At 45.8% G+C, this 25,702-nt stretch overlaps 1 protein-coding gene across 4 annotated transcripts in view; it reads left to right on the top strand.

The window, feature by feature from the left end:
- The first annotated feature begins 795 nt into the window (after nt 1-795).
- Nucleotides 796-25,702, top strand: part of Cep68 (centrosomal protein 68) — a 28,975-nt gene continuing 4,068 nt past the window's right edge. The window contains exons 1-5 of one of the 4 annotated variants that reach the window (XM_005322071.5): nt 796-949; nt 10,943-11,315; nt 12,914-14,437; nt 16,213-16,335; nt 20,527-20,623. In XM_005322071.5, the coding sequence (XP_005322128.1) occupies nt 10,986-11,315; nt 12,914-14,437; nt 16,213-16,335; nt 20,527-20,623 (2,074 nt within the window). In that variant the 5' untranslated portion in view covers nt 796-949; nt 10,943-10,985. Of the gene's footprint in view, nt 975-3,314; nt 3,442-10,942; nt 11,316-12,913; nt 14,438-16,212; nt 16,336-20,526; nt 20,624-25,702 lie in introns of those variants that run through there. The other 3 variants (XM_021724308.3, XM_078029109.1, XM_040271365.2) reach the window with 3 other exon arrangements.

Below are 25,702 nucleotides of genomic sequence, written 5' to 3'. Positions count from 1 at the left end.
TGCCAGGTAATAGTTCCTCAATGATTCAGGGGCTCAGTGGTAAAACGTTTTTGCCTAGCATGCCTGAGCCCCTGGGTTCAATCCCTAGTACCCCCAAAATACAAAAACAAACCCTCTATGTTACAGTATTCTACTCGGTGGTAATTAGGCTCCTAGGCATCTTGGCTCCCACTTCCCCTCGGACTCTATCACCGACTCCCCATTAGACCAGGCTGCTCAGAGTGCCACTAAGCAGCTCCTGGTTCATTTATCCCTTCTCTCCCTCCCAAACCAGCGTGCGTCCCACCTCTTCCTGAATGCTGACACCAGTCGCCGGGCTGAGCGATCGTCCAGCGGCGCCTGCTTCTGACAAACCCTAGCTAGCACCTGTTGCCGCCTGCGTCAGGCCACCAGGTTTAGACGCGAAAGTAAACAGACGCTCCAAGCAAGACAGAGCCCGCCTCCCTGGCAGCGGCGTGTCCAGAGCACGTCCGCGCGCCCAGAGCAAAACAAATGAATGAACGCCTGACTCGCCGCCCCGCCGACAACTAGGAGAACGGGCCTCCTGCCTCGAAGCTCCGGGGAGTTCCCCGGTGCCAGCCCCTGGACCACGCGCCCTCCCACGACCCCGCTACCCGCGAAAAAGTGAACCCGAGCCGCGACTGCCTAAGGCGAGAATGCGGTCCGCCAAAGCAGATCGGGTCTCCCATAGGCCAAGGCGACGTAAGGGGCGGGGTCTTTTCGTCGGAGCGGGCTGTGTATTGGTGGAGTCTCCACACTGAGGGCTCAGATTGGCTGCTCCGGCCTCCCGGCGCGGACGGAGAGTGGGAGGGCCGAGGGGCGTGGCCGGTGCTCGGTCCCGCCCCAGCGTTCCGGGCGCCAGCGGGAGGGCCACGGTTGTTGCCTGGGATCCCGGGCTCGGGCTGCCGCATGGGACTGCGGGGCTGCCCAGGACGTGCGAAGGTTCGAGGTGCGGTGAGTAGGCAGTATCTGACGTACGTGTCGGGGTGCCGGGTGTTGGAAATAGCGTCCTGGGCAGCCCCGCACTTGCGGTGCGGCTCCCTCCGCTCCGCGATCTCTCCTGGGCGGCCTGCGAGGCCCGGGGCCGTGCGGACTGGAGGGCACAAAGGCTTCCTGGGGGTGGGGGCGCCTCGTGCCTTCGCCTCCATCTTGCATACCGAACCGGGCCGAGGTGAGGGGCGGGAGAAGGGCTGAAGAACGGCTGGGAGCGGCAAGGGCCTGCGGAGCGAGCGCGTGTCCACACATCTGGCGGCCCCGCAACTGCGCCGCGCGTCTGCCTCCACGCGGGGGAACCCTGCTTCTCGATCCGGGGGAACGCAGCCCAGGGTCATTCCCATTGGAAAGATCGAGACGAACGATTCTCTCGCTCGTTTTCTGGATATTGATGCCGGGGCTAGGAAGAACGCTGTCCTATCGCTGTGACCGTGGCAGAGGAAGAAAAGCAAAATGACTCATTTTTTAACCCAGAAGAGCTATCCTTTCCAGCTGTCATCACTAGAATAGTTCCTAGCAGCCCAGGGGCGCTTGTCCAAAACCTATTCCAGACCCTTTATAATTACTAGGTTGCGTTCAGTGTATTGTTTGTAATAAAATGAGCGGAAACCTGCCAGAGCCAGGGCAGACTGGACTTCACTGGGAGTCCCAGGTGGCGAGGGCACAAGGGAGCTAGCTTTGGCATATACCCCATCAGCTCTCAGATCTGGGGTGTAAGGGATCTTGTTAAAGGGCATGAAAAGGGTTTTGTATCAGTTTGCTTTGGGATTGATTAAAAGAAATGCAAGTCACTATTTCTCACCTTGTTCCCTCCAGGCCCTTTCTTCAACATCTGGGTAAATTCTGTTCCACTTAGTACAGAAAAGAGCAAGGGACTCAGTTTCACCTCTTCTAGGAAGCTTTTTAAAAGTTCTTCCCCATCCTAAAACTGATGATCACTGCCCTCTTTTGGGCTGCTTTCTATAACCACTGTTTTTACACACCGCCCTGTGTTGTGGTTTCCCAAGCCCCTAGCCTGATGAAGGCACTCAGTGATGGAAGGAAGCCTGAAGAAAACAAAAAGCAGTAGTGGGGCCAAAAGTTGAAAAAACAGGAACTTTTATTCTTTTAACTTGTTGGGCCAATTAATTCTCACATCTGAGCTTAGGCTAAGTCAAATCAGACTAAAGCTCTGCTGAGTTAACAACTCTGTGTAAATTAACTTCTCTGAGCCTCAGTTTCCTCATTTGTGAAGTGGAGTTAGTAATAGTACCTATTCCGTGGGTTTTGAGGATTGAATAAAATACTGATAATAAAATGCCCAAGATAGTTCCTGGCACAAAGAAAATATTTAGTAGCTGTCAGCAGTTGTTAGGATAAAAATAAACAGATACTTGAACAGACTCACCAATACTAACTTTCTGTAGAGTACTTGACCCTTCAGATCTGCTTTTTAGTCTTTATATGATCCTTAATTTTAAAAAAGAAAAAAAATCCCTTAAACCTTTCCTGATTCTCCTCCCATGGTGAAAAGTATTCCATAGATTATCTGTTTATGTTTCTACAGTCTTACCACCCATTAGAGATTGGGTGCCAAATAACAGTTTGACCAAGTATCACAGTAGAATTTTTTTTTTTTAGAATTTATTTTTTAGTTGTAGGTGGACACAATTTCTCTATTTTATTTTTTATGTGGTGCTGAGGATCGAACTCATTGCTTGCTAGCCAAGCGCTGTACCTCTGAGCCACAACCCCAGCTCTAAAAGCATTTTATTTTTATGATTATTGTTATTTTTTAGGTATGGGGGATTGAACCCAACAGGGCTTGACCACTGAACTATTTTGAGACACGTTCTCACTAAGTTGCCGAGCCTGGTCTCAAATTTGTTATCCTCCTGCCTCCAGAGTTGCTGGGATTGCAGGTGCACCACCATGTCTAGCCACTGTAGACTTTTAATGTGATGTATTACTCAGATTGGTCATGTGATAGGGCAGAGGCATGAAATAGATGGTGCCTGATGTGACTGCCAAAAAATATTTAGGATGAGAGACAGAAAAGGTCTTTTTTTTTTTTTTTTTTTTTTTTGAGACAGGATCTCACTAAATTCTGTAGGTCCTTGATAAATTGCTGAGGCTGGCATTGAACTTGCCGTCTTTCTGCCTCAGCCACCTTAGCTGCTGGGATTATAAGAATATGCCACCACATCCAGCAAGAAAAAGTCTTTGGCAAAAGGCAGAGTTTGTATAGGTGAACTTTGAGTGGCTTTTCTCCTTAGAACTAAATCTATTCTCATGAAGAAACTGCTTCCTGTCTTTAAATTTGTTTCTAGACATGTGAAAAGTGGAAGAAGTCTTCCTGTTGTCTTTGGACTGTTTGCTGACCTAGAGGTGCCACGTGCAACCCATGGGGGTTGCTACCTCTCTTCCAGGTTTTCCTGTGCCTCATCTGGTTGCAGGAAACAGACCGAAGTGTGTATTTCCTTCCAACTGTAAGCCCCCCTTGGCATGTCAGCTTCTCTTTAAATTATTTCACATCTCCAAAACAAGTATCTTTGTTCCTCTTCTTACTTGTAATTCACAGGAGAAATTCAAATATGTGATTATGTTTTTAGTATAGCCACAGTACTCTTCTTTCTGGGAACATCCTTATAGCTGTGACATTTCATAATTAGCATTAAAAATTTGCCACAAGATGTGAGCTTTTTCAAGTATCTTATTGCAGAAGATTTCAGGACAAGGACCATAAATTTCCTTCTGTGTGCCTGGCATGTGTGCACTTGCTTGCTCAGTGATCATAAAGCCATTGGACAAGACCATCCTACTTACCAGCCTGGTGTTTTCTGAAACATTAGTGTGCCTAGCAAGTCATTAGGAGATTCTGCTAAAATGCATGTTCTGCTTCCAAGGCTGTAGGTGAGACCTGAGTGTCTGTATTTCCAGAAAGCTCTGAGGGGATATGGATGCTGCTGGTCCTGGATCACATTTTTGAATAGTAAAGTACTAACCTAAGTATCTTTTTGCCTTTTTCGTGTGTTTAAAGATTGATTTTATTTTTGCAATTCTAGAACTGGGCAACATTTCCTTCCATAAAATAAAATAAGTGTTTCTTCTGTGCTTACCTTTTAGAAGGTTCTGTTGATGTGGTGTTAGTGCTGGTGGTGGTGGTGGTGATTTGGTACTGAGGATCAAACCCAGGGCCCGGTGCATGCACCCTGTGAAGCATGCACCCTGCCATCAAGCTACACCCCCAACCCATCACATTTTATTTTCTTAGGTATTGGAATAAAATCTTATATTTAGGAATTTTTTCTCTTTCTGTTCTTAGCAAGTCCATTATCTTGTTAAGTGATTTTAGGAATCTGAGGTGCTTGTATTGTAACAAGAATTTTAATAAAAGCAATTGAGGCAGGTAGGTTGAAAGAAAAGAAGAAATCAAGGGTGAGATTAGCACAAAAGTGGTATGCCTCTACCCTGTACATTTTAGTTATATGGGACTGCTTTTCTAGCTCTGGCCTTCGTAGCAGCCAAAGCACAGAGGGAAGTTTTATAAGTTTTGCTAATACCTATAAAGTAAAAATGGGTTGCTCAATAGAAGCAGCTCTTTCTGTTAGTGAGACCATAGAATTCTTCTTTCATGGGTTCTCCAAAGAGGACATTGTAGTGTACTAAGTGGCATTCTTCATAGTATCTTTTGAGAAAATTGGTAAGATTCTTATCAGTCTTTATGTGTGTAGCCTGATGGCCTCCCAGAAAACTGTCAGTATAGTAAACCCAGTGGCCTGTGAAATGCAGCCATGTGGAGCCAACGCAGCTTCCTCTGACAGTAGGAGCAACTTGTGTTCCAGGAAAACCATTTTTCTGCTTGGCTCTTTGGTGGGAAAAATTAATTTGAACACATTTATTTCGCATTTAGACCTCAACATCCTTGTTCTTTGAACTTTGATGCGAACACTCTACTACCTGAGGAGGAGGCCCAAGAACTTGGGATGATGGGAGGGGTGACTGGGCTCAGCCATGCTCTTTGTAGATGTGGCAGTTGCATGTCTCTAAAGCCATTCACAGACCTTGGCTTTGCTGTGAGGCTGGCTGGTGGTTGTAGTCAGTCAGCCAAGAAGTGAGTGGGTGAGAAAGCGAGAGGACTGTTAGCCTGGCTCATGCACTCCCCAGCATAATGAACTATAGGAACCCACTGTCTCCTCCCATAGCTGTGGGGACTCCTCCTGTTCTGTGGACCCAAAACAGAACTTTAAGAAGCAGCCTGAGGGAGTAAGAAAAGAAAGATATCAATGCCTAATGGTTCAGGAAAGGCCTTACTCTACCCTTCTGTAGCTTTGAGCCTGGTCTTCATTTTCACCTCAGGGAAGGATGGGCTGGTCCTGAGGACTGAGGGACTCCAGACAGCCTTCTGCAGCCAGGGTAACAGCAGACAATAGCAGTTGCTCTGGGCCATTGGCCTGCAGTCACAGTTTTCCCTGCACCAACCTGCTCTGAGGTGGGCCTCAAAGTCACCTCTCGTTGTCCCCTTTGTGGGCCACCCCAATATATATCTTTTCCCCCTTTCATGCAGCCACCTTGCATGGATTGGCATTCTTTTCTCCTATAAATCCAGTTCCCCCCAGGAGTCTTGAACACAGCCACCTGCCCTGTGGGTCCTACCCTCCCACCTTTCCCCTTGCCTTGGTTCATACTTGTGGAGGAGGAGAAGCAGGCAGAGCCACTTCATATGGCTCATTGGCCACATTCTGCCACTGTGTATTCATCTCTGTGTGCATTTATCTCTATGCCTATGGCTCCTGTGAAAACAGATTTCACCCATGAGGGCCCAGAATGCTTGCTCTGTGAAGCAGCACCTGGCCCCTGTGCCAGCAAAGGTGGCCATCTGTAGACTCGGATGCAGGGACCAGGCCCCTGCCAGAATGGAACTTCCTGGACACAGCTGGGATAAATGGGATTGTTAAAAAGAGAATTCATGATGAAAGAATCTGTATGCTCCCCTACTGGATCATTTTTCTATTTGAATGATTTAGTCAAGAGTGGACAGCCTCCATCCCCCTTTCCCATTCCTCTTTTCTCTGTCCTGGACAGGAATGAGTGGGAGCAAGCCTGGCAGCTGTGACAGGACTGCCTTCGAGTGATAAGCAGATAGCAGGAGGGTCAGGTGGCCAGGCTTGTAGAGTTAACGTTACCTCATACGTGGTGCTGAGCATATTTTTACTGTAGGACAAGAGTAAGCCAAGCCTACCTCACTCCTAATTATATCTTGTAGATCATACAGCCTTTGTGGGTCCTGGAAACTATGGAGGATTTTAATAGCAAAGTCCAGGTGGTCCCTAGAGTATGCAAAGCTTATGTGGCCTGTCTCTTGGTTTGGACGGGGACCGAGCAGTTGTAGTTAGTGGGTTCAGACATTCTCAGGCAGTGATGTATTTCATTGCTCATTGTAGTGCTGAGGATTTACATTTATCAGTGCCTCATGCATGCTAGGTGAGCACTCTACCACTGAGCCACAACCCCAGCCCCTCATTGTCTATATTCTGATGCCTCCTTTCACTCAGTGCCATCTTCTGATGCTTCCCTACAAGGAAGGAGGCCAGCTAAGGAGGCCATCATGGAGCCGCTGTAGTGCAGCAGCTAAGTTGATGAGCCAGCATAGCAAGTGATGCTCTTCAGTGTGAACAGTCCTTTCAGCTGTTCTGAGAGGGACACACTGTCTCTAGAAGGAAGGTCCAAGCAGGCGCCCCACCCTCAAGCAACAGTTACTACATCAGGGATTTTTCCCTCGTTATCTCTATCCCTGTCGATTTCTCCCTTTCTTTGTATTTAGTATCATTTCATGTAAGATTTGGAAGGCATAATTGCTTTTATTCTTTTATTTCACATTTGTCTAATTCTCAGAAATTATGCAGCGTAGGGAAAGGACATTATTTATTAGGCATATCAGTAAAATTAGATTGTGAAGGGACTGCTTAACCACCTGTATTCTGTTTTTTTTAAAATATATATACATATATATATATATATATATATATATATATATATATATATATATATATTTAGCTGTAGTTGGACACAATACCTTTATTTTATTTATTTATTTATGTGGTGCTGAGGGTCGAACCCAGCACTTCTCATGTGCTAGTCAAGTGCTCTACCACTGAGCCACAACCCCAGCCCCTTGAATTCTGTCTTTTTGTAAGTACTGTTTCCATGAAAATTATTGGTTTTCAGACCTCCTTACTCGTTTAATGAAGGGCCTCTGGTCATGCTGGTAAACCTAGATTAGGTTTGTGTGTGGCCTTGTGAATTACTCAAGGGTGTCTCCTGAACAGCATAGAATAGTTACTGTAGTTCTCCACACTCCCTTCCCCAGGATAAGAATAATGAAGTCCAGATAAGACAACGCATCCTCAAAGCAAAATGTTTTCACTTGTCTTGCCTGGCTTCATCTCACTCCAGCACTGACTCAACACTCCTTAGTGAGGGGCATAGGGAACTCTGGCCATTGAGAGAGTTTTTAGGACTGGAGCAAGAAGGAGCAATCAGGGGTTGTGGGTTAGATTCGGCCTTCACCCTAATTTCTCCAGCTCGTGGGCTCAGCCTGTTCCCACAGTTGTGAAATCACAACTTACCGGCAAATGTCTTCATATGCAGTTTCTTAAAGAGCCACAAGGTGAGGATGTGGCTTCATGAAAATCCCTCTCCGCAGGACTTGGTCACTGTGTCCTTCCATCCGTCTTCTCCACCAGTCTTTTCCTTCTACTCTGTGCTTTTCTTCTGTCGCTGCTTCCCTGCTTGATCCATAAAGAGCTTGGGTTCTAGAGTCAGACAACCCTTGGACTTGACTCCTGAGCTGTGGTTTCCCCATCTGAAGTGAGAAGGGGCCCTTCCTGCAGTGGGATGCCGCACTGGCACATGCTGGTGGGAGTCTGGATTGACAGCTCCCAGAGGCTCCTGGCAACGTGTGCGGGTCCTCTGCACCTCAGGATGCTGGCTTGCGTGCAGATGATGTGCTGTTCTCAGGGTATTATTTGTAGAAGCAAAGATTGGAAATAACCCAACTATCCATTAATATAAGTGACTGGTGATGAAAAAGAAAAAGGAAACCTGTGCATTGGTAAGGAACAGTTTCCAAGGTAGTTTGTTTTAAAATAGCAGCTAAAATAGATAATCATGTTTTGTACACATTGGGATGCAGGAGTCATCCACAAAAACTACTAAGGCAGCTTACCTGTGTTTGTGGGAGTATCTGGTGGTAAACGTTTTTGATTTATATGAAAGGTTGACTGCTGTTTCTCCTGTGTAACTCCTTTGTTCCTTCCTTGTAAGGTGACCTGTTAACACTGATTCTGTCAGTGCCCCCATGACACTATTGTTAATAGTTGATGCTTAGTACATGTGCTGTGCCAGCCACTGTTTGAAATGTTCTGCATGCACTGGCTCATTTATTGGAGGAACAGGGGACATGGACAGAGGGAGACTTTCACATCTGTTGTGCATTTTGTATTTGAGCCATATATTACCTGTCCAAAACTTGTTTTTCTGACTAACTCCTGCCCTATCTGATGCTTGAGAGAATTAAATGAGCATGCTGGTAAAGTGCATGCTCTTCTGAAGGGTCACCCCTAAAGCAGGGTGGAGCCTCATGTGCCTAGGAAGGACACAGTGAGGACTCTAGTATTCTGGGATAGAGTGGTCTCAGGTGTATGTGGTTCTCTCCCTGGTTGTGTTTCCTGACATGTGAGCCAAGTGTGAGGAGCATGCAGCTGCGGCCTCCTCCCCCTTGGCAGCCTCCCCTGCTGCCAACAGCGCCTGCTCTTTCATGCTTTGCCTCCAGTCTCTGAGGAAACAAGGCTATTTCTGTCCACATTTGAGCTTTGAGGTTGGCCTGAGTCACTGCAGGTGGCTGCCGACATCCCGGGCATTCATAGTTGCCTTACCTCCTCCCAAGCCCTCCCAGAGCTGCTCTTCTGTCAGCTCTTCAGCCCAGCACCATCCTGCCCTAGCAGCAGCCCGGCTGACCAGTCAGGCCCAGGCTTGTCCTAGGTCTCTTCCTATTTGCAGGTTCATCTCAAATTCTTTTCCTCTTCTCTGAGTGCCCACCTTGTGTTCTTCTGCCTACCTGGTTCTCCTCACATGGACTAACTCTGGTCCCACCATTACCCACCTGGTTTCCACAGCTTCCCTCAGCCATCAACATCAGCATAAGCCCAGGCTAGTGCCAGGCACAGTGAGTACACACCTGTAATCCCAGTGTTTTGGGAGGCTGAGGCAGGAGTACAAGTTTGAGGCCAGTCTCAGCAACTTAGCAAGACCTTTAGTATCTTAGCCAGACCTAATCTAAAATTAAAAAGGTCTGGGGATATAGCTCAGTGGTAAAGTGCTGGATTTAATCCCTAGTAACAATGACAAAAAAGACCAGGTTAGATCCATTGACAACTAAAAAAATAAAAATAATTTTTTAAAAAGCCAGGTTAGCCTGAAAAGGTTACTGATCTCTCCTTTAGGTCTCTGACCATCCTTAGAATGAGAGGCCCAGCCTCATCCATAGCCTGGGCATAAGGTTATATGTGCTGAGAGGGCCCTGCCTCCTCTGCCAGGCAGAGCCAAGTCCCATAAGAAGTATCCTTTCTTGGGCCCAGTGGGAGGCAGGGCATGCCCTGACTTGCTCTTCTCCAGGGTAGAAGGGATAGAGATAGGCCCAATCACCTGCCAACAGACAGACAGGCTGTTGTGACACAGAACCATTGTAGGCTGTGCCCAAAGAGGGCCCAGCTGGGCCTCTGGTTCAGTGGGGTTGGGTCAGAGGGACTGTATGAAAAGGTGACATAGGCAGGACCCTAACCTTGACTCTGACTCAGACTTGAGAAGCTGAGCGCTGAGGCAGTATCTCCCCCAGTCTCCCTATTGAACCTTACCTGACCCTAGTCTTCCACAGTCATCAGGTGAAGTGTGTTTTCTTTCTTTGCTGTGAGTTTGGTGCTCAGCAAGAGGGCTTGGGGCAGCTGCCCCCTCTAGCCTGTCCATTGTGTAAGATGTCAGGAACTGCATGGGGGCAAACCAAGCAGTGACAAAAACAGCCTAAGGAAATAAAAACCTTTGCTCTTTGTTCTTCTGAGTTGCAGAACTGAAGAAACACCTAGTGATTAGGATCAGGATTGGGTGATTAGGATCAGGATTGTGTCTTTTGGCCACAAACCTCCACCTGTCAGAAGGCCTACCATCATCCATCTCCTATATAAGTTGTCCCTAACTCAGCCTCACAGGAGTGTGACACTTTAGGACAGAAGGGTCCTAGCTAGCTCACCACCATAGAGTTCCTTCTCTGCCACCGCCCTGCTCCTCCACTAGGCCAGTGCTTTGTGCTGCAGGCCCACCAAGCCTTTTGCACCTTAACACCTGTACTGACCTTCCTGGGTTCCTTCTGCTGGGGACAGAATCAGCTACCATAAAAACAGAGGACAAAATGTGCTTCTGTGTTCCCTCTGAAAGTTCTGAAGCCGGGGAAAACCTGGACCTTAGCACTCCCTGTGGACATAGTCGCTGTTTCTTTTTCCCTTTGGCCAAAATGTTTGTCTTAAACATTAAAAACCAAGGTTTCTAGGGCTGGAGTTGTAGCTCAGCAGTAGAATACTCACCTAGCATGTGCGAGGCCCTGGATTTGATGCTCATCACCACATAAAAATAAATAAATAAAGGTATTGTGTCCAACTACAACTAAAATTTTTTTAAAAAATGAATTAAAAAAAAGAAAAGAAACTGGGGCTGGAGTTGTGGCTCAGTGGTTCGGCATTTGCCTGGCATGTATGAGGCCCTGGGTTTGATCCTCAGCACTGCATATACATAAAACAAAAGATCCATTTACAACTAAAAAATATTTTTAAAAAACAAAATAAAAAATCAACAACAAAACACAAGGTTTCTTGAACACAGATGAAAAAAAAAAATCTTGTTTTTCTCTCCTGTTCTGTAGGGAGTAGAAGGCTTCAGGGGAGCCCTGACCTAGGGACAGCTTGATGGCCCTGGGTGAAGAAAAGGCAGAGCTGGAAGTATCTGCAGATGCAAAGGCCCAGTCCTGTGGGAGATGGAGCCGTGGGGAGCAAAAGGTGGATGTGCCGGGGCCCATGAACCAGGAGCAGCCCCAATGCCTAGAGGCTGAAGGAGGGCCGGCCTCTCCTGTGTGGGGGGCGGAGGGGCTACCTACCCCTGACGGCACCTGCAGAGCTTACCTGCCACAGGCCAACGCTGCCAGCAGAGCAGCTGTTAGGTCTAGGCCTGCCCCCAGTGGCCTGCTTCCTCCTGCCAGCGTGGGAACTGGAGACCTCTTGCACTCTGTGGAAAGCCAGGTAGGTAGGAAGGCAAACAGGACTGTGGGTTCTGACACAGTGCTGTCCTTTGGGGGTGTGGACGTTTCCTCACCGACTAACATCCTTTCCCTGCCATGGTGCAGGTTGGAGGGTTGGAGGAGCCTGGGAATGAGGATTTCTGTCTCAGTTTTACTTTGAGAGGTAGGCCTCCAGGCCAAGAGGGCACTCTGTCCATGGTGTCTCTTGTTCCTTAAGAGCATAACTGTTGACCTTGAGGACTGGTGAGGGTATGGCCAAGAGCCTGCTGCCCAGAGGGCTAGACCAGGGGACCTTTGACAACTGGAGCCCTATTGTGTGTCTTCTGAGTTGGTGATTTGAAGGATTCAAGAGGACCCTGGGGACATTTTGGGCTTCTGAGGGCCCCGAGACTTGAATTCCCTTGGGACCAGGAGACCTGTCAGAACCCCTGTGGGGGACAGCACTGTCTATGGCTAAGGAGAATTTCTTGGGCATCTGACTGCAAGGAACCCAATGAGAGGGAATCCTACTAGGTTCTGAGAATGTGGCCAAATCATTGCATCTTTCAAGGCCTTTTTATAATTGGAAGGTGACCCTAATGATCTGTCCCTTCCAGTTCTGACATTCTATATTCTGCTTGCCAAAACCTTTCCTGGGAATGGCTTTTTGTTTGTTTGTTTGTTTTTTTCTTTTTTGTGGTGCTGGGAATTGAACCCAGGGCCTTGTACATGGGAGGCAAGCACTCGCCCAACTGAGCTATATTCCCAGCCCGCTTTGATGTTCTTGATGTCATTGTGACCTTGACTGCTGCTTGCTTCCCCATGGGCCCCATCCTGTGGGGAGACTCTTGAGTGTGACTGGGAGCAAGGGGCTGAGCTAATGTGGTGGGGCAGGTAGCAAGTCAGTCAGCACAGAAGTGAGCAGCTTCACTAGAGTGAGTTTGCTTATCGAGGTAGTACCTGGGCTCTTCCCAAGTGCTTTGCTCCAAGAGTTCAGTGACCCTTTCCTCTTGAAAGGGCAGTGCTGTTACCCTCCCCACTCTACACACCAGCAAAGTGAGGCTCAATCTTAGTTCTGGAAGGTGGCAGAGCTTAGGAGTTGACTAGTTCAGGTCTGGGTTCCAAAGCCCATCCCTTAACAATTGTGCTGTCCTGCCTCTATGGAGGCTGAGTTTTTCACTGAGCTGATTAAAAATTCAAAGTGAAGAGGCTGAGGTGAGGGACTATGTTGTCAGAGTTCACCTACCACTGGGGAGCAAGCTGAGCAGGGTGCAGCCTGGTGGGGTTTGGATCTCCTGTCAGCCACATAATAGATCAAAGGTAGCCCACCCAGGACTTGCTTCTCAAAGAATGGGGCAGTGCTCTCCAGCTGCAGCATGACAGAGCTGGGTTTTGCTTGCTCACAAACTGGCCATCCATAGAGGAAGAACTTCTGAAAGGACTGGGGACAGGGATCTCTGCTGTGGGGGACTGCTGGGGCAGCCTGAATCACTCTGCTTCTTGCCTTAGGCCACAGACTTTTTCACATTTTGAGATTTTTCCCTGCCTGCGTTGTCGTGGGAAAAGAAATTGGGTTTGATTATTTTTACCCGAGTGCCTCTTTGTCCCTTACTATTGCAGATGGAGGAGACCAAGCCTTCTACCTCCCAGGAGCTACTACCTCAGAGTGTTGACATGCCCAGAACTACAGCTCTTTGCTCAGGACATGAGGCTGATACTGAAGATGACCCTTCCCCAGTTGGTTCCCCCTGGGTGCTCAGCCAACAGCCTCAAATCTCACGTTTCCCTTTCCCATCACCATGGAAGTCCGTCGTAAGCCCAGGGGCTGCTGCTCCTCAACTGTCCAGCTGCAGTGTTTCTGCCTCCTCCTCAGGCAGCAGTCTCCAGAATCAGCAAGAGAAGGTGGAAACCCAGAATGACTCCCTTACCAAGATCCCCTCCTCCCTGGAGCTGGCTGTCCCTCAGAATCCCCCTTCTCTGGTGGGGTCAGGGCCTCAGCTCCAGTGGTCATCACAGTCTGCAGCTTCTGGGTGTGATGCTACTGGCTTGGGCCGGAGGCACCTCTCCTTCCAGGCTGAGTACTGGGCTTGTGTGCTTCCGGATTCCTTGCCTCCTTCCCCTGATCGCCACTCCCCGCTCTGGAACCCAAATAAAGAGTATGAAGACCTGCTGGACTATACTTACCCCCTGAGGCCTGGGCCTCAGCTCCCAAAGCAACTTGATAGCCATGTGCCAGCTGACCCTGTCCTGCAGGACTCAGGTGTAGACCTGGATAGCTTCTCTGTCTCTCCAGCAAGTACTCTGAAATCACCCACTAATGTCTCCCCCAACTGCCCACCAGCACAGGCCCCTACCTTGCCATTTTCTGGGCCTAGAGAGCCAAGCCTTAAGCAGTGGCCCTCTGAAGTGTCTCAAAATCAGGGCAGCATGAGCCTGGCATCTTGGAGCCAACTTGCATCCACCCCTAAAGTCCCAGGAAGTAGAGATGCCTCTTGGGAGAGCAGAGAGACAGCCTTGAGGGGCGTGAAGAATCGGCTTCCTGTGGGTGAACACCTCGAGGTGGGCGGTTCTCCCCAGCTGAGGACAAGGGACAGAAGGTGTCCTTCACCCAGGCCAGAAAGGGAGAAGAGGGCCTACCACAGTGTCCGGCGCCCTGCCTACATGGATTCTAGATGGAAATCAGAAGAAGAGGTGGAGAATGACGATGAGTTTCTTGCCCTGCCCACTCGGCTGACACAGGTTTCTAGTTTGGTTTCCTATCTAGATGCCATTCCCACCTTGGTGACCCTGCCCCCTGGAGTCGCTGAGGGGCAGAGTTCCCTGGAAGTATCAGACACTGATGGGCCAGCTTCCCTTCCATCGGACTCCAGCCAGAGCCAGCTTCCTTCTGGGACTACTGTCCAAGGACCTGGATGTCCCAAGGGACATAACCACTGCTGCCTGCACAACTTTGTCCAGGCCCGAGACTCGGCAGGGGAAGGCAATCTGGTGAGCAGCCACGTGCTTGGGGTCTCTTCTAGACTGCTGAAAACACACCCCTCCTTGCCAGCTGTGTTGGACAGGTGGCCATTCTTGGACCCAGATGCTGAAAGGCAGGATCCCAGAAAAGAGCAGGGGAAAGCCTCCCTGTTGCAGTGTGTACAGGTAAGGACCTGGGGCAGGGCGGGAACGGAGGGTTTCTTGTCTTCCCCAGTCCACAAACTTCACAGTAAAACTTGCTGACAATGACTGGTATTTTTCACATTCCCGGCACTGTGCTGCACCTTATTTAGTTCTTACAATTCCTGAGGCTGGGGTTGTGGCTCAGCAGTAGAGCGCTCGCCTAGCACGTGCAAGGCACTGGGTTCAATCCTCAGTACCACATAAAAATAAATAAATAAAATAAAGGTATTGTGTCTAACTACAACTTAAAAAAAATTTTTTTTTTTAATTTTTTTTTTTTTGAAAAAATTCTTGGGCTGAGGCTATAGCTCAGTGGTAAAGCGGTTGCCTCCCATGCGGGAGGCACTGAGTTCTATCCTCAGAACCACATAAAAATAAATAATGATACTGTGTGTTCATCTACAACTAAAAAATATACATAAAAAATATTTTTTAAAAAACCTTACCCCATAAGTACTATTATCATTTTGCTGTTTGGAGAAGAAGGCAGAGTGTGTGGGACCAATGCCAGGAATCAGACCCAGGTGGACCCTGCAGATCCTGATTCCAAACCACTAGCCCTGGCTGCTTTTCCTCTCAGGTATCCTGCACAAAGGGTTCCTGTGCAGGTGCCCTTAGGAAACACTGGGCTCTATAAAGGTAGCAGCTCTCTCAACTGCAGGACTTTTCAGCGCTTCCTCTACCACAGTGGTGTACTCCACAAAGTAAGAGGTGTTAGATGTCCCATGTCCTAGACTTCTTGGCCACTGAACCTTTCATTGGCTACCTGTTAGAATCTGAAGATTTGGGGCTGGAGATGGAGCTCAGTTGGTAGAGTACTTGCCTTGCATGCTCAAGGCCCTGAGTTCAATCCCCAGTACCACACACACACACACACACACACACAAAAAAAATCTGAAGATGTGATCAATACTGGGTGGAATAGATTGCTAATGGGCAGGCAGATCTGGACTGTAAATCATGGCACTGCTGCCTCTGGGATTTTGGCTCAGTCCCTTGAGTTTGCTTCTTTGTGAAATGTGGAGCCCTGCCGCTTTGGGATATTGTGTGGATTAAATTAAATAATTCACATCAGGACTTTATGCAGTTACCGACACCCGGGAAAGGTTCAGGAACGTGCCTTTCCCCACTCTCTGGGCATCCCTCTGCCCTCCTTCCCCACCAGGTGGCAGAAGGATGCTTGTCTGCAGCGTAGCCCTCGGCCTGTGAGCCCATGCTACCCACGTGTCCTAGCACTCATGGGGGGTTTTAACCTGCCTGATGTCACATGTGTTATTTTCTTTGTCCTGGGTAGCAGGTAGGACTAAGGTTATTGGACATGTTATCTTTTGTGGTAAAAGATGGAGATAGCATGAGGTAAAAGTTGTTTTCAGCAATGGGTTCATGTTGGTCAGGATTTGTTCCCTTAGAAACGGTTTGATGGTAATGGTGCTATCCCAAGAATTGGTTTTCAGGATAGAACTGCTCCTCTCGGCTGTCCAATCCATTGCCTTTACAGTTCACTCCCATTGCAGGGGCTGGGTTTTCTTAGTCTCTTATTTGGTGTCACATCTGACTAAAGGAAGACAGAATCAAGAGGGGCTTCTCATTGCTCTGGCAGAGGAAGGTCTGGTGTCATGGGAAGGGGAGAGAGGAGCCTGAAGGAAAGCTCTGAGAGGTGCACACCGTTCCCAGAGCCATCCTGATATTTTTAGCCTTTTGATTACAAATAGGAGTTCAGTCACTAATACCGTGTGTTCATTTATTTGTCTCTGCAGACGTTTTGCTGTCAGCTGGAAGAGCTGATCCGCTGGCTGTATGATGTCTCAGATGTCATTAACCTTGGGTCTCCACCCAGGTCTAGTCTTACAGGTCTCAAGTCTTCTCTGCAGCTTTACCGGGTAATGTGTGGTCCTGGCTTTTGGCCTTTTACTTTCGAAGAGTGATTGCAAAAGCACTTAATCACAAAATAAAATCTCAAATAACTGATGCCTAATATGTTGTAGGTCAATTATAGCTGAAACTAATCAGAGGGGCTTTTCAAATTGTAAGTGTAAAACTTTGTAAAATGAACTGGAGTGTAATCCCAGCAGCTCCGGAGGCTGAGGCAGGAGGATCTGCTGCCTTAGCAGCAGCGAGGGACTAAGCAATTCACATTCTCTAAATAAAATTCAAAAAAGGGCTGGGGATGTGGCTCAGTGGTCAAATGTCCCTGAGATCAATCCCCAGTGCAAAAAAAAAAAAAAAACTTTTTAAAATAAATGAATTGATTCCCAGGCCAAATAGAATTAATATACACTGTAAATATTTCAGGGTGTTCTGCATTATAATTTTCCAAATATCTCAGGGTTTATAATTATTGGCCTGCACTGTTACAGAGCCAGCAGTCACAGATGACTGTTGAAATTAAGATTTTTCACTTGTATTAGCTGCATTCCCAGTGCTAGTGGCTACCACTCCAGACAGTACAGATACAGAACATTCCATCTCAGAAGTTCTGATGGGCTTTGTTATTTTTTAAGTAACTGAGCTGAAATTTTCCTGACTTCAGAATGTCAACAGGGCATTCAGATGAAGCAGATTTAAACAAAAATTTGACATCAGTTTGCTTCTGTGTGTCTTTGGGCTTGGGTTTGGCTTTTGGGGGGGGGTTACCTCTCTTTCATTAAGATTCCATTCTTTTAAAAATACTTCTTTGTGAGATCCAGTTAACTTGATTCTAGGGTAAGCATATTGAATGGGATTAAGCATATTGAAATTATGTAATTTTTATCCTGAAGCCAGGGAGAAAAGACTTTACTGCTAATCAGGCTCCACTAAAACTCAGGGGGAAGGTTGGTGAGGGAAAAGCAGGTTTTATTCTAAACCAGTTTTGAGTAGGATAAAGGAGATGAGGGTAGAGAAGACCTTTCTGTCTCAAAGACCATTTGGGGGGCCTGGGGTTGTGGCTCAGTGGTATTGTGCTCGTCCAGCATGCATGAGGCACTGGGTTGGATCCTCACCAGCACATAAATGTAAAATAAAGATATTGTGTCCACCTAAAACTAAAAAAGAAATATTAAAAAAAAAAAAAGACCATCTTGGAGAATGGAAATCTTTTATGAGAGGGGAAAGGGATACAGTAGGACAAAGGTCAGGGATTTCGGGATTTCCCCCTCTTCTAAACAACCTGGCCTTTCTTATCTGAGTCACTGTTACCCTCTTATCACATCAAAGGGAACCTCTCTCTACCTCCTGGGGCCAGCATCTCCATCTTATTTAGACAAACCTATTACTTTTTAACTGAGGGCGGGAGAGGGATCATAGAGGGCTTTCTTTAGAAAGAGAGGTTAAAGACAAGAGAATCTAAGAAGTACTCCAAGAACAAAACAAGAAATTTTTGTGGAAATACTTTGGTTAAAATAAATAAGTAAATAAGCAAGCCTCCCAGAATGTTCTATTAAGCAGCTAATACATTTAACCTCTGGTTGGCCAAGCCTTCGTAACTTCTTCCTGAGGGGCAGTGACAGCATTTGTGGTCTGAGTCTGATGACAATCTAGAAGGGGTCTTCTCTAAATCTGTACAACCTTAAAACCTGACATTAACTTCGACAGAAGAGGGCGTGATTTACAAGTTCCTCAGGCTGCACCACCCTGACTCAGAGCCTGGCCGAACCACAACCAGGCTGAAGGGAGGACCTTTGTTTTCTATCTCTGAGCCAACCAAAATCTGGCAGGCAGGCCAGCTGCTCCACCCTCAGGAATGTTATTTACTGCACTGTGGAGAGAGGTAGCCTGAGTTCCAGAAAGAGCTTGAAGAAGGCTGAGTCTCAGGGTCCTCTGTAAGCCGACTCCATGACCCCACGTTGCATATATCTGTAAAGAAGAGGAAATGCCCTGTTAGACTTACCTCAGTGGTCTTTGTAGCCTGTCATTAACAGGTGCATCTAGGCTAACCCCATTCCCTTCATTTTATCCCTCATGCCATTCTCTGCACCTCACTTCCAGCAACTATCTTGCTTTGTGAGATCAGTTGAGATCTGAGCTAGGAGTTACTCCTGCAAGTCAGTGAGGCCTAAGCCTGTGTCACACAACTGTCACAAAGTGAGATTGCACTGAACCCCTTCCCCACACAGAATACTGCATGGCTTACGTGTGAGTTAACCTTGGCTCCTGCTTAAATCAAGACTTAGTATAAAAGGGGCAAGATGGTGCTCACCTATAATTTTAGCTACTCTGAGGCTGAGGCCTAGAAAAGTTGGAGGCCAAACCAACATGGTAGCACATGCCTGTAATCCAGATGTAATGCTAAGGCAGGAGGATCATAAGTTTGAGGCCAGTCTGGGCAACTTAGCAAGACTCTGCCTCAAAACAAAAAGGGCTGGGGATGTAGTTAGGTGATAAAACACCCCTGGTTAAATCCCAGTATTTAAAAAAAAAAAATTCCAACTATTATAAGCAAGTGTGCATGCTCACATATTTAATTTACTTACTTTTAAGATGTTAGCTGTGGGTATGGCTTTTTTGAGGGGGAGAGCCCCGTTGGGGATTGAATCCAGGGATGCTTTCTCACTGAGCTACATCCCCATCCCTTTTATTTTATTTTTACAATTATAATTACCATAGAATTTTGTGTGATGTGACAAATAAGCCCATTGAGTTCTTGAGGCAGAAAGAGGACAGTGGTATATACAGTCATTAGTGTGTTCTTGAGTAAAGCCAAGAATATTTAAGCAGATTCTCCATGTTGAGAGAATAAATCTGAACACTTGCCAAGTTCATTAAAAGAGTCTGGGATCCCAGACCCTGTATGTGTTTCTGGGCTTGCAGGTCACGTTTCTTCAGTATGTCACAGAAACAATTTTTGTTGACATTTGGGTTTGTATGAAGTGGCCCAGCCCTTTTATTTTTTTTATTTTGAGACACGGTCTTGCCAAGTTGCGCAGGCTGACCTCAAACTTGCAATCCTCCTGCCTCAACCTCCTAAATCACTGGAATTGCAAACACTACCCATCACACCCAGTTCTGTGTTCACATATTTTAACTGAAGCCTTTTCCATACTCTGCCTATCTTAACTCAGTGGGGTTAAGGCAGCATCTCAACTACATAAGAGTACCAAGGAATAAAATAAGTGTAGATATCAGGGTAGAGGAAGACTGAAACCAGGAAAAAAGTAAATCCAAGAGTGAAATTATGGCTCAAAAAGTTAAGCACCCGGGGCTGGGATTGTGGCTCATCTGTAGAGCACTCGCCTAGCACGTGTGAGGCTCTGGGTTCAATCCTCAGCACCACATAAAAATAAACTATAACTAAAAAAGAAATATTAAAAAAATATTTTAAAAAAAAAAAGTTAAGCACCAAGCTGAGCATGGAGGCTCATGCTTGTAATCCCAGCAATTTCGGAGGCTGAGGCAAGAGAATCACAAATTCAGGACAGCCCCAACAACCTAGTGAGACTCTGTCTTAAAAAATAAAAAGGGCTGGGGATGTGGCTCAGTGGTTAAGAGCTCCTGAACTTAATCTGTAATACATAAGGGGAAAAAAAAGAAAAACAACTAAGCATCGAATTATGCCCCATGGATTAAAGGTGGCCATAGTTTTGACCTAATGTTTCTTAGCAACTAAAAAAAAGATTAAAACAATTGACTACAAAGTTTGGTAGCTGTGAGGGCAAAACAGATGAGCTGCTTGGGAAACTTGCCACTTCCCTGGTCGAGGCAGTAACCCTAAGGTGGAGGCCGAAACTGCCAGAGGTCACTAGCCACATTGCTTATTCTTACTTATCAGGTCCAGTAGAAAAGAGTTTATTTTGGGAAACCCATACTGTTATGAGTTGATGAGAACCCCATAAAATAGGGCACAACAATAAATCTGTTCATGAGCCAGCCTCAGTCAGGGAAAACTTTTGTCAAACTAAACAGAAGGAAAAAAAAAATTAGGCTCAAGGAAGATGAACTTAAACTAGTACACTCTTTACTTGAGGAATTCTGCAGACCAAGTGGTATCTTCCATGTTAGAGGACTAAAGCCACTTTGCATGGTGTTCATTTAAGTTTTATAAAACAATAGTAATGAAGTTTTGTTTTCCCTTTTCTTTCCCTATATGTCTTAAGCAATTTAAGAATGATATAGATGAACATCAGTTCCTGACAGACAGTGTCTTACAGAAGGGGGAGATTCTTCTTCAGTGCCTATTGGAGAACACACCAGGTGAGATGCTTGAGAGATTATTGTTTAACCTATTTTTTTTTTATTATTTTTGATTGACACACAGTTGTACCTATTTATCGGATACAGTGTGACATTTCAGTACATGTGTACAATGTGGAATGACCAGATCAGGATTGGTATATTGGTTATCTCATTTATCATTTCTTAGTGTTGGGAACATTTAAAAACCTCTGTACAAGCTATTTTGAAATAAACAGTTAATTATTGTCAACCATTGTTATCTTTCTGTGCTGTAGAACACTTCTGAAGTGGGGCTGGGGATATATAGCCTAATGGCACAGCGAAGCTCTAGGTTTAATTCTTGGCACTGCGAAACCTGAGAAATTATTTCTCCTACCCAGCCGCACTCCAGAACCATTAATCATCCTATGATTAGAGATACCTCTCTTTCTGTAAGATCTGCCTTTTAACTTCTACATAATGAGAACATGCAGAATCGGGTTTTTGTTGTTTGGTTGTTTTTGTTTTCTTTGTGTTTATGGAGCTGGGGATCCAATCCAGGGTGTCATAAACTCTGGGAAAGCCCTCTAAAACTGAGCCACAACCCCAGCCCCCAGAATTTGTCTGCATCTGACTTATTTCACTTAATATTCTATCCATGAATATGAAATGACAGACTTTTGTTCTTTTTTATGCTTTCAATATTCCACTCTGTAAATGTACTTTCCTTACCCATTCATCCACCAGTGGACACCTAGGTTGATTCCATATCTTTGGTATTATGAATGTGTTGAATGTGAACATTTGAGTGCAGGGGGCTCTGACCTGCTGATTTCCTTTCCTTTAGATGTGTATACACAGTAGTAGGGCTGCTGAATTACATGGCAGTTCTGTTTCTAGTTTTTTGAGAACTTCTTTACTATTTTCCATAGTGGCTCTGCTGATTTACATTTCCTACCCAGCATTATCTGAGTGTTCCCCCTTTTCCAAATATTCACCTTTAATTTTTTTGTCTTTTTGATAATGGTCATTTAACTACAGTGAAATTTTATTTTATGGTGGTTATGATTTGTATCTCCCTCATGATTAGTGATATTGAGCATTTTTTTGTATATTTCTTGCCATTTGTGTATCTTTTTTAAAATGTCAACACTCAGTCATTTACCCACTTTTAAATCAGATTATTTGGGTTTTTTGTTGTTGTTATTTGAATTCCTTTTATACTTGAGAGTTAATCCCTTGTCAGATGACTAGTTTACAAATACCTTCTCCATTCTGTAGGTCTCTTCATTCTGTTTTTTCCTTCACTGTGCAGAAACTTTTCAGTCAATGTAATCCTGTTTGTCAGTTTTTGCTTTTATTGCCTAGGCTTTTGGGGTCATATCCAAAAATTGTTTGCCCATACCAATGTCCTGAAGCCTTTCCTCATGTTTTATTCTAGTAGTTTCATAGTGTTAGGTCTATGTTTAAGTCTTTGATCTATTTGGGGTTGATTTTAATGATTTTTTTTTTTTCTATTTTGTTTGCAGTCTTAAGGATTGAACCCAGGGTCTCACACATGCTAGGCAAACATTCTACCACTGATCTATATCCTCAGTCATTTCATTTTAATTTGGCAGGGCTCAAAGTTGGCCAGGCTGGCTTCAAATTTGAAATCCACCTGCCTCAGCATCCAGAATAGCTGGGACTGTAGGCATGTACTGTGCCCAGTTTATGTGCTTGAGCTTTTAATTTAGCTAGAGTTTAATCCCTCTCAGCAGCAGGCCTGGTGAGAATACAATGTTGCAGGAACCACCCCCACCTGCCTTAAGAGTCACATGGGGACTTCTGCCAGGTCTTTTTGTCATCATTGCCCTGCAAACCCAGGTTGAGGCAGTTGTCATTAAAAGTAAATCTGTCAGAAATCCAGCTTAAGCTTGCAACAGTGGCGCTCATTTGCTTATATAGTTTCTTGGTAGTGTTGTGGGTGGGAATCGTGATTGTATTCTAACAATCCTTAATTGTGGCTGGAGTATTCAGTGGGTAACACTCAGGGGTTCCTCATTTTATTCAGCTCAGGTTGAACTCTGGTTTTTCTGCCTTATTTTCTACTTTAGGGAAGGAATTGTTCCAGAAATCGTTGACCAAAAGGACTTGAGAATAATCTATTCTCATAGATTAGACTGAATGAAGAATTAAACTGATGAAAGGGAATGGGGTGGCAGTGGCATGCAAACCAAGCTCAAACCCATTTTGCAGGATGAGTTTCCAACTGGTGTTGTGAGAATCAGAGACTAAGAGGACTCCTAGCTGGGCGTGATGGTGCACTCCTGCGATTCAGGAGGATCACAAATCCAGAGTCAGCCTCAGCATCTTAGCAAGACCCTGTCTCAAAAAGGGATGAGGATGCAGTTCAGTGGTAAAGCACCCCTGGGTTCAATCCCCAGTGCCAAAAAAGAAGAGAAGGTCTGAGTGTACCAGGTGCCTACAGTTTTACACACATCTTTGTCCTTATAGGGCAAGAGGTGTGATATGGAGGTTAAAATCTTGAACTGAGGGAACTCCCCAAAGTAGTCCCTAATTTCCTGTAAGACTATGTACAAACAATTGCTTTAAGATCTCATCTATTTTTTGCTTGAGCTTTGGAGTGAGATGAGATTTATACTGGAATCCAAGAGTACGCAAAGCTGAGCAAGACCTCAGGAGCTTGAGAAGGCACTTTTTTTAAGGCACTTTTAACAGAAGTGGGTGTAGACTAGGGAGGTAGTATAGACCTAGGTTCTCAACCCCAGCACAGTTGTTGTATGTTATAGAGGGTTTTCCCTATGCAATTGTAGGATGTTTCACAGCATCCCTGACCCCACTAAATACCAGTAAGCCCTTCTACTCCCACAGTGTGACAACTGAGCACTTGCAGATATTCAGTGGTACCCTGGGAAGTACCTGTGAATCAGCAGAGGGGTTCTGATGGACAGTGACCCCTAAAGGGTTTACAGTAGAATGATTATCTCTTGTAAGTTATGCGAACCCTTTGCAATTCTCTGCCCCTTTAAGGCCTTTGGCTCTTCCCTGGTTCCCTTAGACTAGGATCTTTAGGTTTTATATTGGGGCACAAACTCGGCATGCCAAGCTCCTTTGCTGCTGTAACTACACCAGCATTTTACTGATCACTTAGCATGGGCTGAAACAGTTGGCATCTTTTTTTTCCCCCATTTAATCACAGCTCTGTGAGGTAGATGCTATTATTACCTTACAGAATTGTGAATTTGCCTCAGGCAGCCCCGATGTGCTGACTCTATATTGCTGTCAGTGTCTGGAGGTGTGAGGCCTGAGCAGGGAAAGCTCAAATGCAGGAGCCTCTTTTCAGAGGCCACATGTGAAAGTAGGCCTCTATAAAGTGACTGACCTTCACTTTAAAAAGTTTTCCTGTAGTTTTCAGTAGCTAGCCTGTATTAAGAACACCCCACTTGACGCTGCTCTCAGAAGGGATCCTGGGGTAGTACTGGCCAGAAGAGGAGGCTTTCAGTTAGAATCTATGGTTCATGGATATGTATCCAGGCTCTTTCAGATTGGTACAATGCCCCTCCCTGTCCTCTGCCTGGAATAATCAGAACGCTTGGCTGTTTTGTGAAAATCACAAGTTCCTCTCGACACTTCACACTTTTCTTCTTCCAGGAGCACCTTATCAGAGTGAGCAGAGGCCAGCATATGCCCACTCCGCCCAGCCTCACAGCCCGATTTCTTACTTGACTCCAAGTATAACCCAAGGCATTTTCCCTTAAAGAGTTGCCCATCTCAGCCTCCTGCCAAAGGCCTCCACATTTTTACCCAGTTACTTGTACAGATTGACAGTTCTGTCTTGCATCTCAACCCTTATAACTGGTCAAATGACTGGAACCTGTTAATGTTAAGCTGTACAAGGCCCCTGTTTGTATTCAGTTAAAACACACAAATTAGAGGTGGGTGTGTTGGCACATGCCTTGTGATCCCAATGTCCCAGGAGGCTGAGGAAGGAGGATCACAAGTTCAAGACCAGCATGACTCTATCTCAAAATACAAAATAAAAGGGTGGGGATGCGACTCAGTAATAGAGTACCCCGGGATTCTATCCCCAATACTGCCAAAAAAAAAAAAAATCCTACTGGGAAATTATTCTGTACTTCATTTCCCTTTCTAGCTTCTCTTTTCCTTGGCCCCTACAGTCAAAGATTAAAGTATAATCAAAAAGTTCCTCTGAATTCCACTGACAACAACAGGAAGGCTGAGCAAAGTCTGAAGGTGGAGGGGAAACACCCAGCTCAGCCACCTTTATGACCAAGCTTTACTGCACATCTCCGCCACTCCAGCTCTCTAGAGTTGTCAGAACAGCTCATTGCCCTGATGACATGGCACTCTGCGGCTTCCCCAGGGGCTGATCTCAACATAGCCAACCTATATTCCTCCTTTTGCCCATCCAGTCAGCAATGTCTGAAGGCATGCAGCTTCCCCTTTCCCTTCCTCTGTTGGCAGATGTTGTAGCTGTGGCAGGAAACCAGAAAGCATGTTAACACAGCTGATAAAGGCACCGGAAGCTAAGGCAGCCTTTGTGCTTAAATTTTTTTTTTATCTTTTGAAGGAAAAAGTCTGCTGTGCGTGAAATAACTCTGGCTATATATAAAGCCCATCCATAGCACTACTGTAGGAGTGAAGCCCAGCCTAATGATTTTGTCCTAGCCTGCTCTCAGATCATTTTCTTTTTAAGTCTGTTCACATAGGACCCATAGGACTCATAAGCATCCCCTAATACATTACCAAATCACTCATATATGAAATGTCCTCAAGCCAACAGAAGTTGATAGGAGCTGGTCGCATCAGCATTTTTATCTTGGCATGTTTTTATATATGTGCCCGATCTCATCTCTGAAGTTAAATTATACTATCTAACAGAAAGCCATGTCTGTGTGCCCTATTGTCAGTTATGTAATTCCAGAGTACAGCTGGTGAATACTAGCTTTAACTGAAAGTTAATAATGTAGCCAGGTGTTGTGGTACACACCTGTAATCTCAGCTACACAGGAGGCTGAGGCAGGAGGATTCCAAATTCCAGGTCAGCCTAGGCAACTTAGCAAGACCCTGCCTCAAAATAATAAAAAGGGTTGA

Source organism: Ictidomys tridecemlineatus, chromosome 12, assembly GCF_052094955.1.
Source record: "Ictidomys tridecemlineatus isolate mIctTri1 chromosome 12, mIctTri1.hap1, whole genome shotgun sequence".
Lineage (NCBI taxonomy): Eukaryota > Metazoa > Chordata > Mammalia > Rodentia > Sciuridae > Ictidomys > Ictidomys tridecemlineatus.
This window is presented reverse-complemented; position numbering and strand designations above follow the sequence as displayed.